The 16,444-nt window shown below is 42.3% G+C and overlaps 1 protein-coding gene across 1 annotated transcript in view; it reads left to right on the top strand.

Annotated features, from left to right (window-relative positions):
* The window catches only part of ATP1B1 (ATPase Na+/K+ transporting subunit beta 1), a 204,621-nt gene that overhangs the window by 105,342 nt on the left and 82,835 nt on the right, over window positions 1–16,444 (top strand). Inside the window, exon 5 of the mRNA XM_030203851.1 lies at window positions 15,480–15,560. Within this exon, the coding sequence (XP_030059711.1) occupies window positions 15,480–15,560 (81 nt within the window). The remainder of the gene's footprint in view (window positions 1–15,479; window positions 15,561–16,444) is intronic.

Genomic DNA, 16,444 nt, shown 5'->3' with positions numbered 1-16,444 from the left:
AATAAGATAGAAATCAGATCAATCAGATAGAAATCCAACACTACCTTAGGAAGGAACTTAGGATGAGTATGCAGAACCACTCAGTTGTTGTAGGACTTAGTATAAGGTGGATCAGTTACTAAAACCTGAAGCTCACTTTCACTGGGTACTGACATTACCACCACCTCAAAGTGGATCTTCTAGGTCAGGCACTTCACTTCACAGGTATCAAATGGCTTAAAAGGAGCTTTTATCACCTGGGATAACACCACGTTGAGGTCCCATAAAATTTCAAGAGGCTTGATGGGAGGCTTCAGTGGAAGAAAGGCCCACATAAAGCAAACTATAAGCAGTACAGAGATGGGTTTTTCTTCTAAATGATGTTGATAAGCACCAGTTGCACTAAGGTGTACTCTAACAGAGTTGGTTTTCAAATCTGACTCAGATAGATGTAGAAGGTATTCAGTATGGGACAGGAAAAAGGGTCTAGAGCCCTTCCATCACACCAGCCACCAAACCTTCTCCACTTAAACTGTAGGACCTCAAATTCTCTTGTGAAACATTGTCTGGCAAATTCAAATAAGATGTAGAGGAGCATAATCGAACAGGGTGCCCAAGTTTTCCTGAGGGTGTCCTCGCAGGACGTCCCCGTGAAGGGGCAAGGAAACCCGTATTATCGAAACAAGATGGGCGACCATCTTTCGTTTAGATAATACGGTCGGCACACCCAAATCTGAACATTTAGGTCGACCTTAGAGATGGTCGTCCCCGATTTTCGGCGATAATGGAAACCGAGGACGCCCATCTCAGAAACTACCAAATCCAAGCCATTTGGTTGTGGGAGGAGCCAGCATTTGTAGTGCACTGGTCCCACTGACATGCCAGGACACCAACCGGGCACTCTAGGGGGCACTGCAGTGGATTTCAGAAAAAGCTCCCAGGTTTATAGCTCCCTTACCTTGTGTGCTGAGCCCCCCAACCCCCCCCCCCCCCACTAAAAACCCATTCTCCACAACTGTACACCACTACCATAGCCCTTAGGGATGAAGGGGGCACCTAGATGTGGGTACAGTGGGTTTGTGGTGGGTTTTGGAGGGCTCATATTTACCACCACAAGTTTAACAGGTGGGGGGGGGGATGGGCCTGGGTCCGCCTGCCTGAAGTGCACTGCAGTACCCGCTAAGACTGCTCCAGGGACCTGAATACTTCTGTCATGGAGCTGGGTATGATATTTGAGGCTGGCATAGAGGCTGGCAAAATATATAAAAAAAATTTTTTTCAGGGTGGGAGGGGGTTAGTGACCACTGGGGGAGTAGGGGGAGGTCATCCCCGATTCCCTCCGGTGGTCATCTGGTCATTTAGGGTACATTTTTGTGGCTTGGTCGTTAAAAAAAAAAGGACCAAGTAAAGTCGGCCAAGTGTTTGTAAGGGACGCCCTTCTTTTTTTCCATTATCGGCCGAGGACGCTCATGTGTTAAGCACGCCCCAGTCCCGCCTTCGCTATGCTTCCAACATGCCCCTGTGAGCTTTGGTCGTCCCTGCGACGGAAAGCAGTTGAGGATGCCCAAAATCGGCTTTCGGTTATGCCGATTTGGGTGACCCTGGGAGAAAGACACCCATCTCCCGATTTGTGTCGAAAGATGGGCACCCTTCTCTTTCGAAAATAAGCCTGATAAGTGTTGGGTTCTTGTTGTGGAAAGTTCCAGAAGAAAAGGGAATCACACTTTCCTCAGCCAAAATGGAGCTCTGAGAATCATGGCTCCCTGGTCCTGTCTGAGTTTCAGGAGGGTTTTCATTATCGGGGTTACTGGAGGAGACCCTCCACCCAATCTAGAAGGTAGGTGTGAGAGGCTGGTTTGCTGTATTTCCATATTCTGGAATAGAACTAAGGTGATTTCTTGTTCTTTGGAGTGGCAAAAAGATCTATTAAGAGAGTGCTCCACTCTTGAAATAATCCTCTGAGCCACTTCCTAACATTCATGTACACAAGTACATAAGTATTGCCATACTGGGAAAGACCAAAAGGTCCATCGAACCCAGCATCCTGTTTCCAACAGTGGCCAATACAGGTCACAAATACCTGACAAGATCCCAAAAATATACAAAACATTTTATACTGCTTATCCCAGAAATAGTGGATTTTCCCCAGTCCATTTAATAACGGGCTATGGACTTTTCCTTTCGGAAGCCGTCCAAACCTTTTTTAAACTCTGCTAAGCGAACCGCCGTTACCACATTCTCTGGCAACGAATTCCAGAGTTTAATTACACGTTGAGTGAAGAAACATTTTCTCCGATTTGTTTTAAATTTACAACATTGTAGCTTCATCGCATGCCCCCTAGTCCTAGTATTTTTGGAAAACGTGAACAGACGCTTCACATCTACCCATTCAACTCCACTTATTATTTTATAGACCTCTATCATGTCTCCTCTCAGCCGCCTTTTCTCCAAGCTGAAGAGCCCTAGCCGCTTTAGCCTTTCCTCATAGGGAAGTCTTCCCATCCCCTTTATCATTTTTGTCGCCCTTCTCTGCACCTTTTCTAATTCCACTATATCTTTTTTGAGATGCGGTGACCAGAATTGAACATAATTCAAGGTGCGGTCGCATCATGGAGCGATACAAAGGCATTATAACATCCTCATTTTTGTTTTCCATTCCTTTCCTAATAATACCTAACATTCTATTTGCTTTCTTAGCCGCAGCAGCACACTGAGCAGAAGGTTTCAACGTATCTTCAACGACGACACCTAGATCCCTTTCTTGGTCCGTGACTCCTAACGTGGAACCTTGCATGATGTAGCTATAATTCGGGTTCCTCTTTCCCACATGCATCACTTTGCACTTGCTCACATTAAACGTCATCTGCCATTTAGACGCCCAGTCTCCCAGTCTCGTAAGGTCCTCTTGTAATTTTTCACAATCCTCCCACGATTTAACGACTTTGAATAACTTAGTGTCATCAGCAAATTTATTTTTATTTTTTTATTTTATTTATCACATTTGTATCTCACCTTTTCCCACTGATCGCAGGCTCAAAGTGGCTTACATTAATACTGTAGTAAGTTACAATGCAAGAAGTACAGTTTTTTTTTTGTAAGTTGAGCAGAATAACAGTTGAACAGCGATGGGTATTGAAGTAGGATATAATTAACAATCAGTAGTAAATAAGAAGATAATAAGGTGTAATTAGAATCCATTGGATCTTATAATAGTAAGGGATAATTCTGATTATGTTGAACCTGGGGAATAAACCTTCTTAAAAAATACTGTTTTCAATGATTTCCTAAAGTTTAGGTAGTTCTGGGTAGTTTTTGTTAATTTGGGTAAGGCGTTCCACAGTTGAGTGCCAATGTAAGTGAAGTTTGAGGCATGAATTGATTTATACTTTAAGCCATTACAGTCTGGGTAATGTAAGTTCAGATATGATCGCGAGGAACTGGTTCTGTTTCTGGGTGGTAAATCAACCAATTCAGGCATGTATTCTGCTACCTCACCGTAGATTATTCTGTGGATTAATGTACATATTTTAAAGGCTATTCGTTCTTTTATAGGGAGCCAATGCAGAATTTCTCTAAGTGGTTTTGCAGATTCAAATTTAGATTTTCTAAATATCAGTCTTGCCACAGTATTTTGGGCCATTTGTAATTTCTTGAGTAGTTGTTCTTTGCATCCTGCATATATAGCGTTGCAGTAATCTGTCTGGCTCAAGACCATGGATTGTATCAAATTGCGGAAGTCTTGACAGGGAAAAAAAGGTTTTAGTCGTTTGAGTCTCCACATTGAGTAAAACATTCTGTTTGTGGTGTTGGTTACTTGAGTCTCTAATGTTAAATATCGATCTATTGTGATCCCTAGAAGTTTCAAACTGTCCGAGATTGGCAATGAAAGGTTGGAGGTATTTAAAGTGGTAGGATTATATTTGTTATATTGAGATGATAAAATGAGACAGTGGGTCTTCTCGGCGTTTAATTTCAGATGGAAGGAATTTGCCCATTTTTCCATTGTGGTCAATCCAAAAGTAATTTGATTGGTAATTTCATCCAAGTTCTTACTGAAAGGTATATATATTGTTACGTCGTCTGGGTAAATAAAAGGATTTAAGCCTAGTCTGGATAGGGCATTAGCTAATGGGGGTCATCATTATGTTAAATAGTATGGGGGACAGTGGTGATCCTTGAGGGACTCCGCAAGCTGCATTCCATGAAGAAGATAAAGTTGAGTTTACTTTCACACGATAGGATGTAAGTGAGAGGAAACCCTTGAACCATTCAAGTACAGATCCACCTATTCCGAAATAGTCCAAAAGATGCACCAAGATGTTATGGTCAATCATCTCAAATGCACTGGACATATCGAATTGCAAAAGGAGTATATTCTTTCCAGCAGCAATTTGTTGTTTAAACTTGGATATAAGGGTAACCAATACCATTTCAGTACTGTATAGGGAGCGAAAACTGGATTGAGAAACATGTATGATGGAAACTTTATCCAAGTATTCCACAAGTTGTTTGGATACCATGCTCTCCATTAACTTTGTTAACAATGTACATAAGTACATAAGTAATGCCACACTGGGAAAAGACCAAGGGTCCATCGAGCCCAGCATCCCGTCCACGACAGCGGCCAATCCAGGCCAAGGGCACTTGGCAAGCTTCCCAAATGTACAAACATTCTATACATGTTATTCCTGGAATTGTGGATTTTTTCCCAAGTACATTTAGTAGCGGTTTATGGACTTGTCCTTTAGGAAACCGTCCAACCCCCTTTTAAACTCTGCCAAGCTAACCGCCTTCACCGCATTCTCCGGCAACGAATTCCAGAGTTTAATTACGTGTTGGGTGAAGAAACATTTTCTCCGATTTGTTTTAAATTTACTACACTGTAGTTTCATCGCGTGCCCCCTAGTCCTAGTATTTTTGGAAAGCGTGAACAGACGTTTCACATCCACCTGTTCTACTCCACTAATTATTTTATATACCTCTATCATGTCTCCCGTCAGCCGTCTCTTCTCCAAGCTGAAAAGCCCTAGCCTCCTTAGTCTTTCTTCATAGGGAAGTCGTCCCATCCCCGTTATCATTTTAGTAGCCCTTCGCTGCACCTTTTCCAATTCCACCAGCCTGCTTATAATCGAACGAGAATAACGCCCAAGTTCCGACCTAAATCGGGAGATGGGCGTTCTTCTCACAAAAACAAATAAAGCGGCATAATCGAAAGCCGAACTTTGGACGCTTTCAACTGCACTCCGTCGCGGATGCGGACAAAGTTGACGGGGGAGTGTCGGAGGCGTGGTGAAGGCGGAACTGGGGCGTGGTTATCACCCGAACAGAGATGGGCGCCCTTCGCCGATAATGGATGCGTTTGTAGCTAGAATTTAGGGCACTTTTCCTGGACCCTGTTTTTTGACGAATAAGGCCCCAAAAAGTGCCCTAAATGACCAGATGACCCCCAGAGGGAGTCGGGGATGACCTCCCCTGACTCCCCCAGTGGTCACTAACCCCCTCCCACCACAACAAATGATGTTTCACAACTTTTTACTTTCACCCTCAAATGTCATACCCTCCTCCCAAGCAGCAGTATGCAGGTCCCTGGAACAGTTGTTAGGGGGTGCAGTGGACGTCAGGCAGGTGGACCCAGGCCCATCCCCCCCCTACCTGTTACAATTGTGCTGCTTAATGCTACTAGTCGTCCAACCCCCCCCCAAACCCCCTGTACCCACATGTAGGTGCCCCCCTTCACCGCTTAGGGCTATAGTACTGGTGTAGACTTGTGGGCAGTGGGTTTTGAGGGGGATTTGGGGGGCTCAACACCCAAGGGAAGGGTGCTATGCACCTGGGAGCTCTTTTACCTTTTTTTTTGTTTTTGTAAAAGTGCCCCCTAGGGTGCCCGGTTGGTGTCCTGGCATGTGAGGGGGACCAGTGCACTATGAATCCTGGCCCCTCCCACGAACAAATGCCTTGCATTTATTCGTTTTTGAGCTGGGCGATTTCATTTTCCATTATCGGTGAAAAGCAAAAACGCCCAGCTCACACCTTGGCGAATAAAGCATGGGCGTCTATTTTTTTTAAAAAATACGGTTCACTCCGCCCCTTCACGGACCCGTTCTCGGAGATTAACGCCCATGGAGATAGGCGTTTCTGGTCGATTATGCCCCTCTATATCTTTCTTGAGATGTGGCGACCAGAATTGAACACAATACTCAAGGTGCGGTCGCACCATGGAGCGATATAATGGCATTATAACATCCTCACACCTGTTTTCCATGCCTTTCCTAATAATACCCAACATTCTAGTCGCCTTCTGAGCCGCAGCAGCACACTGAGCAGAAGGTTTCATTGTATTATCGACGATGACACTCGGATCCCTTTCTTGGTCCGTAACTCCTAACGTGGAACCTTGCATGATGTAGCTATAATTCGGGTTCTTTTTTCCCACATGCATCACCTTGCACTTGCTCACATTAAACGTCATCTGCCATTTAGCTGCCCAGTCTCCCAGTCTTGTAAGGTCCTTCTGTATGGAGGCAATTGGGCGATAGTTAGTAATGTCACTTGATTTTTATTTTATTATCTTTAGGAATAGGGGTAAGGAGTATGTTTGTATAATTTTGGGGGAAAAAGCCAGATTTAAGCATAAAATTTAGACTTGATGTGAAATTTAATTACCTCACTAGTTACTCCCATCTCTAGGTCATTTATAAATATGTTAAAAAGCAGCGGTCCGAGCACAGACCCCTGGGGAACCCCACTAACTACCCTTCCACATTGAGAATACTGACCATTTAACCCTACTCTCTGTTATCTTTTAACCAGTTTTTAATCCACAGTAGAACACTACCTCCTATCCCATGACTCTCCAATTTCCCGATGTTACATTTACCCAGTCAATATTGGGGTAATTGAAATCATCTATTATTATTGTGTTGCCCAGTTTGTTTGCGCCCCTAATTTCCTTTAACATTTCTGCATCCGTCTGTTCATCCTGGCCAGGCGGACGGTAGTACACTCCTATCATTATCCTTTTCCCCTTTACACATGGAATTTCAATCCACAGTGATTCCAAGAAGTGTTTTGTTTCCTGCAGAATTTTCAATCTATTTGATTCAAGGCTCTCGTTAATATACAATGCTACCCCTCCACCAATTCGATCCACCCTATTACTACGATATAATTTGTACCCCGGTATGACAGTGTCCCACTGGTTATCCTCCTTCCACCAGGTCTCAGAGATGCCTATTATATCTAATTTTTCATTTAGTGCAATATATTCTAACTTTCCCATCTTATTTTTTAGGCTCCTGGCATTCGCATATAGACATTTCAAATTTGTTTGTTGCTCCTATTTACATCATGCTTAGTACTTGACAGTATTAATTTGCAATCTTTTTCTGATTTTTAGTTTTATTTAGGGACACCTGATCTACTCTGGTCTCTTTTGCAATCTCACTATCAGGATACCCTATCTTCCCTGTTTTGGTGATATCTTTGAAAGATACCTTATCCTGAACCATGTGCTTTTGAGCGACTGTCGGCCTTCCCCCCATTTCTAGTTTAAAAGCTGCTCTATCTCCTTTTTAAATGCTGATGCCAGCAGCCTGGTCCCACCCTGGTTAAGGTGGAGCCCATCCTTTCGGAATAGGCTCCCCCTTCCCCAGAATGTTGCCCAGTTCCTAACAAATCTAAAACCCTCCTCCCTGCACCATCGTCTCATCCACACATTGAGACTCCGGAGCTCTGCCTGTCTCTTGGGCCCTGCGCGTGGAACAGGTAGCATTTCAGAAAATGCTACCCTAGAGGATCTGGATTTGAGCTTTCTACCTAAGAGCCTAAATTTGGCTTCCAGAACCTCTCTACCACATTTTCCAATGTCATTGGTACCCACATGACAGCCGACTCCTCACCAGCACTATCTAAAACCCTATCTAGGTATGTAGTTGCAGTACACAAGTGAAATTTGTCTTTCCCTGCCACATATGTGAGAAATAGCCAAGTCTTCCAACACAGGAGGTATGATTCTGTTCCACCTTGCTTATTGATGTAACACATTGTGATTTGATTGTCTGTTTATACAACACAATTTGTTGGCTACCTAGTCTTTGAATGCCTTTAGTTCCAGACTGCTCTTAGTTCCAGCAAATTTATTTGCTGAAACTTCTTCTGGGAGGATCATAACCCTAAGTGCTAAGTGTTCAACCCTTCTACATGGGCTCCCCAGCCCAGTTTGGATGCATCCGTCATCAGTGTTGCTTGGACTGGAGGACATTTGGAAGGGGATGCTTTCTGCCAGATTGGATTGAACCACCCAACTTGACAGAGCTCCAGAAGGATATTTTTGGTAGAGATATGACATCCTGCACATGGAGTGGTCTGTGGCCAATTGAGCTTATCTCATCTTGAGATGTACAAGGATGTACATGTACTGTTGAGGCCCTGTGGCCCATCATCCTCAGTGTGTTCCATGCTGATGTGTCCTGACTCCTTTGGATTTCTTCCACTACAGACTCTAGATTGGTGATCCTATGTTGTGTTAGAAAGGATTTCACTTGAGTCATATCCGGCAGAGCTTCTACGAATTCCAATTGTGGTGAAAGGCTTACTTGAGATTTGGCATAGTTTATGACAAACCTAGTAACTCCAGTATCTGGAGAGTTTGCATGCACTTGTCCTTATCTTCATGAGATATGCTCATAACTAGCCAAATATGGAAACATATGCATCCCCAGTCTGAGTAGACAGAATGCTATGACCGCAAGGCATAGCGCTTAGCCTTCTCTACTCTGCCCCGATTCCACTCGTGCATACTACAAAAATCATAGGAGTCACCATCGATACTGCTCTCTCATTCACCTCACAGATATCTACAATAGTCAAGCGTTCTTTCTTCAAATTTTAAATAATTTGCTCTATAAAAACTCTGCTACATCCTCCAACTATTAATATCCTCATCCACTCTTTGGAAATTAATCAATTAGACTACTTTAATGATATTTACTAAGGATTTAGAGTAAAAGACCTTAAATGCTTACAATTAATACAAAACAGGACCATCATAATATGATCACGTATCTCCACTATTAAAAGCAGCACATTGGTTACCACTAACACATCACATAACTTATAAAAAAAACTACTTCTTGTGTTTAAAATTTGCAATTCTGGGGAACCCCTATTTCTATCGTGATTCATGACCCTTTATTGCCCTCCAAGATTATTCAGATCATCCCAACAGAATCAACTTATAGTTCCCACTTTTTGAGAAATTGTCTGTGATACTATCTGAGGCTCCATTTTCTCAGTTCAAGGTGCAGAACTTTGGATCAAGCTGCCACAACACCTTAGATTATCATCTTCTCTCCAACAATTCAAAATAGACCTTAAGACCTTCCTTTTTACTGATGCCTATGCCTAATGCTGCCCTCACTTTTCACTTCTGAGGTTACTAACAGCTGTTTAGTCTGATAGAAACAGAGAAATATAGAAAAATGAAGAGAGATTCAGACTGTATGGCCTATCTAGACTGCCCATTCCTTCCGTCTACTATACCTTCCTCTCCCTTAGAGATCTTAAGTATGTATTCCAAGTTTTCTTCAATTCAGATGCAGTCTTCATCTCCACCACCTCCACCGGGAGGCTGTTCCACACATTCCCCACCCTTTCCGTAAAGCGAAAATACTTACCTGTAGCAGGTATTCTTTGAGGACAGCAGGCCTTATATTCTCACAAGTGGGTAATGCAGGCTGCGTTGCCTGCACCGGATCTTATGACAAGCATAAGAACAGCTTTATGGAGCTCGAGACACACTCCACCACATATGCAGGAGTGCCTTCTCACCCGCCGCGCGAACGTGGTCACCTCCGTTGAGTATAATAGCAAAAAAGGAACAATAACAAAGGAGATAACTCCAAGGGGAGATGGGAGGGATTTTGAGAATATAAGGCCTGCTGTTCTAGGAGAATGCCTGCTACAGGTAAGTGTCTTCGCTTTCTATAAGCACAAGCAGGCCTTTCTATTCTCACAAGTGGGGAATCCCTAGCATCCAGGCTCACTACAAATAACAAACATTGCACAACTGGGCCTTGCAACGGCAAGGACATAACTCAGATCAACCTGAAACTATATACAGAGTGAGAGTGCAGCTTGGAATAGAATAAAACGGGCCTAGGAGGAAGGCATCTGATGCTAGTCTGTGGTGGGCCTGAAGCCTGGAAAGGAATTGAGGGACCTTGTGGTTGATGTGAGAGGCAAAGAGATCCACCGAGGGGGTGCCCCACTCTCGAAAGATCTTGCAGGGAGCACCACTCTTGTGTCTGCATTATCCTGGACCACCTCCAACATTTTGGAGGTGCGATCTCCAGAACTGTACACAGTACTCTAAATAAGGTCTCACCAGAGACTTTTATAGACACATTATCACTTCCTTTTTCCTGCTGGCTATTCCTCTCCTTATGCACCCAAGCATCCTTGCAGCTTTTGCTGTCACCTTTTCTAGTTCTTTGGCCATCTTAAGACATCGCACACCCAAGTCTCATTCCTCTTTTTTGCACAAAAGTGCTTCATCCTCAAACTGTACAGCCCCCCTCAGATTTTTGTAGCCTAAATGTATGACCCTGCATTTTTAAGCGTTAAATCTTAGCTGCCAAAATCTGGACCACTCTTCAAGCTTTGCTAGGTCCCTCCACATGTTACCATACCATTAGGGATTTCTACTATAATGCAAATGTTGGTATCATCTGCAAAGTGGCAAATCTTATCAGACAGCCCTTTGGCAATATCGCTTACAAAAATGTTAAAAAGAACCAGCTGAAGAACTGAATTTTGTGACACATCACTGATACCATCCCTTTTTTAGAGTGAGCTCCATTTACAGCTACCCTTTGTCGCCTTCCATTCAACCAGTTCCTAACTCAGTCACTTTGGGCCTAATATTCAGCGTGAGTTAACAGGCCAGGAACAGACACCAAATGTTTAACTTGTGTCTCAGCAGATAATTGGTTATTTCCAGTGGTATTTAAACCAGTTATCGCCACTGAAAATGCCAGGTTAGCACCAAAAATAAAGCCGGCAATGTGGGGGGCATTCCGGGGGCGGGACCATCTAAATCTCAATATTCAGAACTTAACTGGCCAGGCTTACCAGCCAAATAAAGCCGCATAAAAAATAGGCCTATCTTTGCTTGCTAAGCCATGGCCAGTTAAGTCTGTGGAAGTCTCGTGAGGCCGCTGCTTGAACTCTCGGCAGCCATTTTGAATTGGCGCCGGGAGAAAGACAGTCTGCAGATGCACCAGGTAGGAAAGAGAGGGCTCTTTCCGGCCCCGGAGATCACTAGACCACCAGGGCACCACACTAAGGTAAAGGAGGGAAGGGGAGGATAGGACACCCGCCTGCCCTTCCACCCATCAGCCTGCTCGTTCATCCGCAAATCCAGACAAACAGGCAGGCTGGCAAAACCCGCCCGGTTGCCCGTCCATGTCCTCAAAAAGAGGACATGTCAGGGAAAAATGGACATATGGTAACCATAGCCAAACTGCTGCTGAATACATTTCTTCCATTCTTTGATAGATGGACACTATCCCTGCTCTGCAGCCTTTGGAAATTCATCCCATAGCCCAGGAAGCTGAAACACTCTTAGTGAAATCATCTGTGCAGCCACAAATTCATCTCCAGGATATAAGTTTCTCTGCCTTGGCCTTTACCCTTAACAAGGAGGATTGGTGAGAACACCACTTGTGCACCTCAACAATGTCTCTTCCAGTTCTGCCAAGAGAAGCTTGGCATATTGTGGTGCCATCCTGGTGCCCATAATTTGTAAATGGCATAATTGAAACAGAAGTAGTTGCGGATAATTTTGTAATAGTTTCCAATGTGTATTGGTAGTCCAGGGTAGATGCTTTTAGAAAGTGTTATATTCAGTTATGGGGAATATTGCTGTATAGTGATTTTACATCCATTGTGACCTGGAGAGTGCCAGGGAGTAGCTGGCTTGAAGTTTTTTAAAATTTGTTTTCTGTGGTGTATTGTATGAAGCTGTTTGCCTTGTGTACTGCCCCCCTGATGTTCAGCCTATTTAATTGGGCAGAACTGCTAACTGGTTAAATAGTATTTAACTGGCTATCCGACGATATTCAGCGGGGGATAACCAGTTATCCCCCACTGAATATCCCCGGTTAGTGACTAACAGATAGCCAGTTATATCGCCTGATATAACCGGATATCCGCCGATTTTTTAAAGGCGGTTTAGCGGCCATATTTGGCCATGTGAAAACATGGGATATCTTTGGCCGGTTTAAAGATAACTGGCTAAATCTGAATATCGACTTAGCCGGTTAAATTGGCCAAACATAAACTGGATAGTCAATGCCAATCACTGGAAACGATCCAGCATTGAATATCTGGGCTCAGCACTGACTGAGGGAGTTAACCAGTCAAACTCACACGATCTGAATATCAGCTGTAGGAGTTTAAGGATTCCCTCTATGACCATTGCTCTGTGAGTATGCTATTATCAGATATGATTGGTCTGCCAGCATACAGGGCCGTGCCTAGGGTCTCTGGTGCCCCCCTGCAGACTATCAGTTGGCGCCCCTCTCCCCCTCCATCTAGCAGAGCAGGAACAGAAGGGAGCAGGCAAGTAAGCTGGACCTCAGGAAAAAATAGCACTGTATGTATCCCTCATTGATAAGTCTCTGACTCTAAAGTTTAGCAATTTCATTAAAGCAAAATGTATTTTCATAACACTTCAAAGATTTCCAACTCAAAATAGGAATGCTAATTCAAAATGTGAGCAAAGTCCTCTTAGTTTCCAAAGATTCTTTTTCTAATCTCCTTTGCACCAAAGGATATAATTCAGATCAAACATTTATCTCTGATCAACTATCTCAGATCAAATATTTATTTCAGATCAAATATTAAGGTTTTCTTGCTTACAGTCACTTAAATCTACCTAGTCTTTATATAGCTTATATGATTTAAACACTCTTAAACTGAAATTCACCCTTTTCTATTCTTCATAAACTTCAAGTAATCCTGAAATATTCAGATCCTTTTCTCACTAGAGAAACTTAAATCTCCACCAACCTCTTTTCATTCATATTTTCTCATTTACCACATAATCAGGCACTCTTTTATAATTTCAGTCAACACACACAGGAACTCACAGCTGCATGTCTCTCTTGGCCAGAAGGACGGTCAGTTGCTGTCTTACTCTGTTCCCTTCCCTGCAGATTTCTAACAGAAGCTGATCATCCAATCAGAGAGCTCTATTTGAATGCAGATTAACATACAGACACTCATGGGAATTTTTAGTGAAAAACACTAGATAAACCCTTCGTGTTTGGATCAAACTCCACACTTTTGATCAGAGCCATGACCTAACATTAATGCTGTAAACATTCCATCATTTTTTATCCATAAATATGCAAATGAGAACCTCCCAAAAATGGACTAATTTGCATATGATTTAAACAAATCTGAGCATATGACAATCAAGTACAGACTCCCAGCACCTGAATTCTGCAATTAGATTTAATGCAAATACTTTTAAAACTTATTTTTAGCACTTTTAAAATTTCAGGTTCTCTTTAATTTGAATGCTATTCAAGCTCTGACGCTCACCCTGAGTGAGGAGTTATTCCCAAACCAAAGCATATATAGCAATCTGGTTGCATTCTCTCAAACAACTTGAAGAGCCTGCCTGCCTCAGTGAATACTGCTGCGTTGCTTTCACTTCGGGCAGGGGAGATAGGAGAATTGCAACTTCAGGTAAAAGATTTTGCAAGTGAGCAGACGGCAGGGCAGCAGCGCCCCTCGAAGGCAGGTGCCCCCCTGCCTTGCTTACCCCGCTTACTGCATTGGCACGGCCCTGCCAGCATATCCAGATCTTGGGTAGCATATAGAATGTGCCTACAAAAGGATGGTTTGGTATGAGGGTATTTTTAGATGTGGCTGTACTTGCTTTGGGAATATCTTGATAAGATTCATCAATTGTTTTTTATAATCCTGTTTAGATTCTTCAGATAGTTTCCTATAGTATGTACTGTTTAAGTGCTGTTTGTGCCCTTCTTGTATGTACTTCTAATCATTACAGAGCCTCTTTTGTCTGTAGGCTTGCTGACAGTGTTTTGATTTTTTTTGTAGGCTTTTTTTTATGGCAGCTGTTTCTAGTGGAGAGAGGTTGTACAAATGTTCTTTTGTTTGCTAGAAAGTTGTGATTTCACCCTGTGTCTGAAACTCTCTATGCTGTTGTCTGATTTAGTGTTTTATCCATCATTTGGGGCAAAATACATATTCTTTGTTTAAAATTGTATTCTAGTGTGTTGGGGTCTCTCTTTTGTGAAAATGTACTTTCAGATGGAGCTTTCTGAAAATTTCTATTGGAGGGTAGTTGAATTTCATCTACTTTACTGGATGGGCACAATGAAAGTCCTTTAGAAAGTACTGAGAACTTCTGCTATGATAATTGGTAGTTAGGTTTATTATCCTCATTTGATTTATACTTTCATCAGTGTGGTCAGTGGGAATGAGCCATAAGGCATACATCTTCTGAAAATTTTGAGAAGGACTGATTAGCGTTGTTATTATATCTGGAAGGGAAATTACCACTTCGGCTAAGGATATATGGGGTGTTATTTTAGAAACTCTACAGTGTTTGTAATTTCCACATGGAAGAATTGGCAATTACATGTATATATCTCAAACACATGGACAAAAATTATAGAAATCTGCTATTTGCATGTGGAGATCCATATCATGTTGAAATTAAGGGAGTGTAGTTTGGGCAGGGTTTAGTGAGGACTAAAATCTACATATGCACTCCCCATTTCACAAAGGGAATACATGTATATAGGAGAAAAGTTCCACAGTGGCCTCTGTACTTGTTCAACCAGGAGGATTTACATAGGGATTATATAATTTTCCTTAATCTCATGTAGGTAGTTTTTCTCTGCTTCCAAATGAAACCACATTAAAGTTGTGGCCTCATTGCTTAATTGCTGGCACTTAACATGGACATGCTTGTAAAATGGAGCACACATGAAAACTGCTGAATCCATACCATAATGTTTTCAATGTGTTTATTTGTAAAATGTTTGCTTCCACTGCAAGTGCCAGAAAATACATGTGCACTGCTGCATATACTTTAAAAAAAAGACTCTGGGTTGACAGATTGTATTCTAAAATACTACTGGAACTGAGCACATCCCAACCTGGATGTCTCAATTTTGATCTCTACGTTCTATGAAAATGGGGCTGATGATGCAGTAGAAAGGGGAGAGGAATTTGGCAGGTAATAGTGTAGCAAAGACAGCAACACTGGCTTATGTATTTGAAGTTGTGTTTATTGCAGTGCATTGCAGTACTTGAACAGAGATGTCAGAACTGTACATTGTGAAAGCTGACTTTTGAAAATTTAAATAAAAAAACAAAAAAGTTTTAATTGAGGAAATAGCATTTTGCCAATTGCTGAAATTTTTGTTATAGGTTTTGTAATGTGTGTTTTTTTTCCTTAGCCTCCACTAAATGAAACCGTTCCCAAGGAGATACTGGCACGATACCAGCCATATATAATTCCTGTTCACTGTACTGCTAAGGTAAATAGACTGCAATCTTTTCTTCTTTTTCCCACCCTTTCCCCAGGGCCAGTTATACCTGCACAAAAATAGGAGGTCAAGTTTTGAACGCCTTTTTTTTTGTGCGGGTATAACTGATTATTTGTATTCAAATAAAATGTTTTCTTATAATATGTAGAAAATGTAGATGCCATCTTGTCCTCAGGAGCCTATCCTATGTATTGCATAATGCAATTTTTTAGTGGGGGTCACTAGAAACTTTGCATATGTAATTCTTTCTCTAAAGAAACCTTGTAGTGAAGAGCTTTTCTAGGTAAAACTGACTTTTTCTTTGACTGTGGTCCTTATTTTAGTTCTACTTGTATTTCGGACATCTAAAAACCAGTATTTAGACATATATATTGCATAGACATCCAAATCCCAATTTTATTAAGCCAGGATATGGATATCCAAAACTGAAGTATATCAATATGGTAAGGGGGCATGGCCTGGGTGTGTTTTGGGCAGGGATAGGGAGGGGCCTAAATATGGACATCCAACTCCGATTTCAGTAGGGGAAGAGACCTCTGTGTCCAAAAGGATGAATGTTGTTATTTAGACCTGGTACTTGGCATGTCCAGGTTACAGAAAGGTACTCTGAACAGCTGTTCATTGGAGGGATTAAGGCAAACCACTGCCTTAATCCCCAGTGATTGCTATTCCCCCTCCATCCCTTCTTCCCCTGAATGTGAAACTAGCAAGGGATACCAGGATCTATGACAGCTTCAGGAACTATGGAAGTTCATGGTACAAAAATCTTTTTAAAATTAACTTCTTAATAGACTTCTGTACAGATCTGAGGAGTACCTTAATAGTTGGTGCAGTTGGCTGAGAGCCAGAGTAACACAAAACCTTATAAGAATAGA

Source organism: Microcaecilia unicolor, chromosome 5, assembly GCF_901765095.1.
Source record: "Microcaecilia unicolor chromosome 5, aMicUni1.1, whole genome shotgun sequence".
NCBI classification, from domain to species: Eukaryota; Metazoa; Chordata; class Amphibia; order Gymnophiona; family Siphonopidae; genus Microcaecilia; species Microcaecilia unicolor.
Note: the sequence above shows the minus strand (reverse complement) of the source record. Positions and strands in the feature narration are given on the sequence as shown.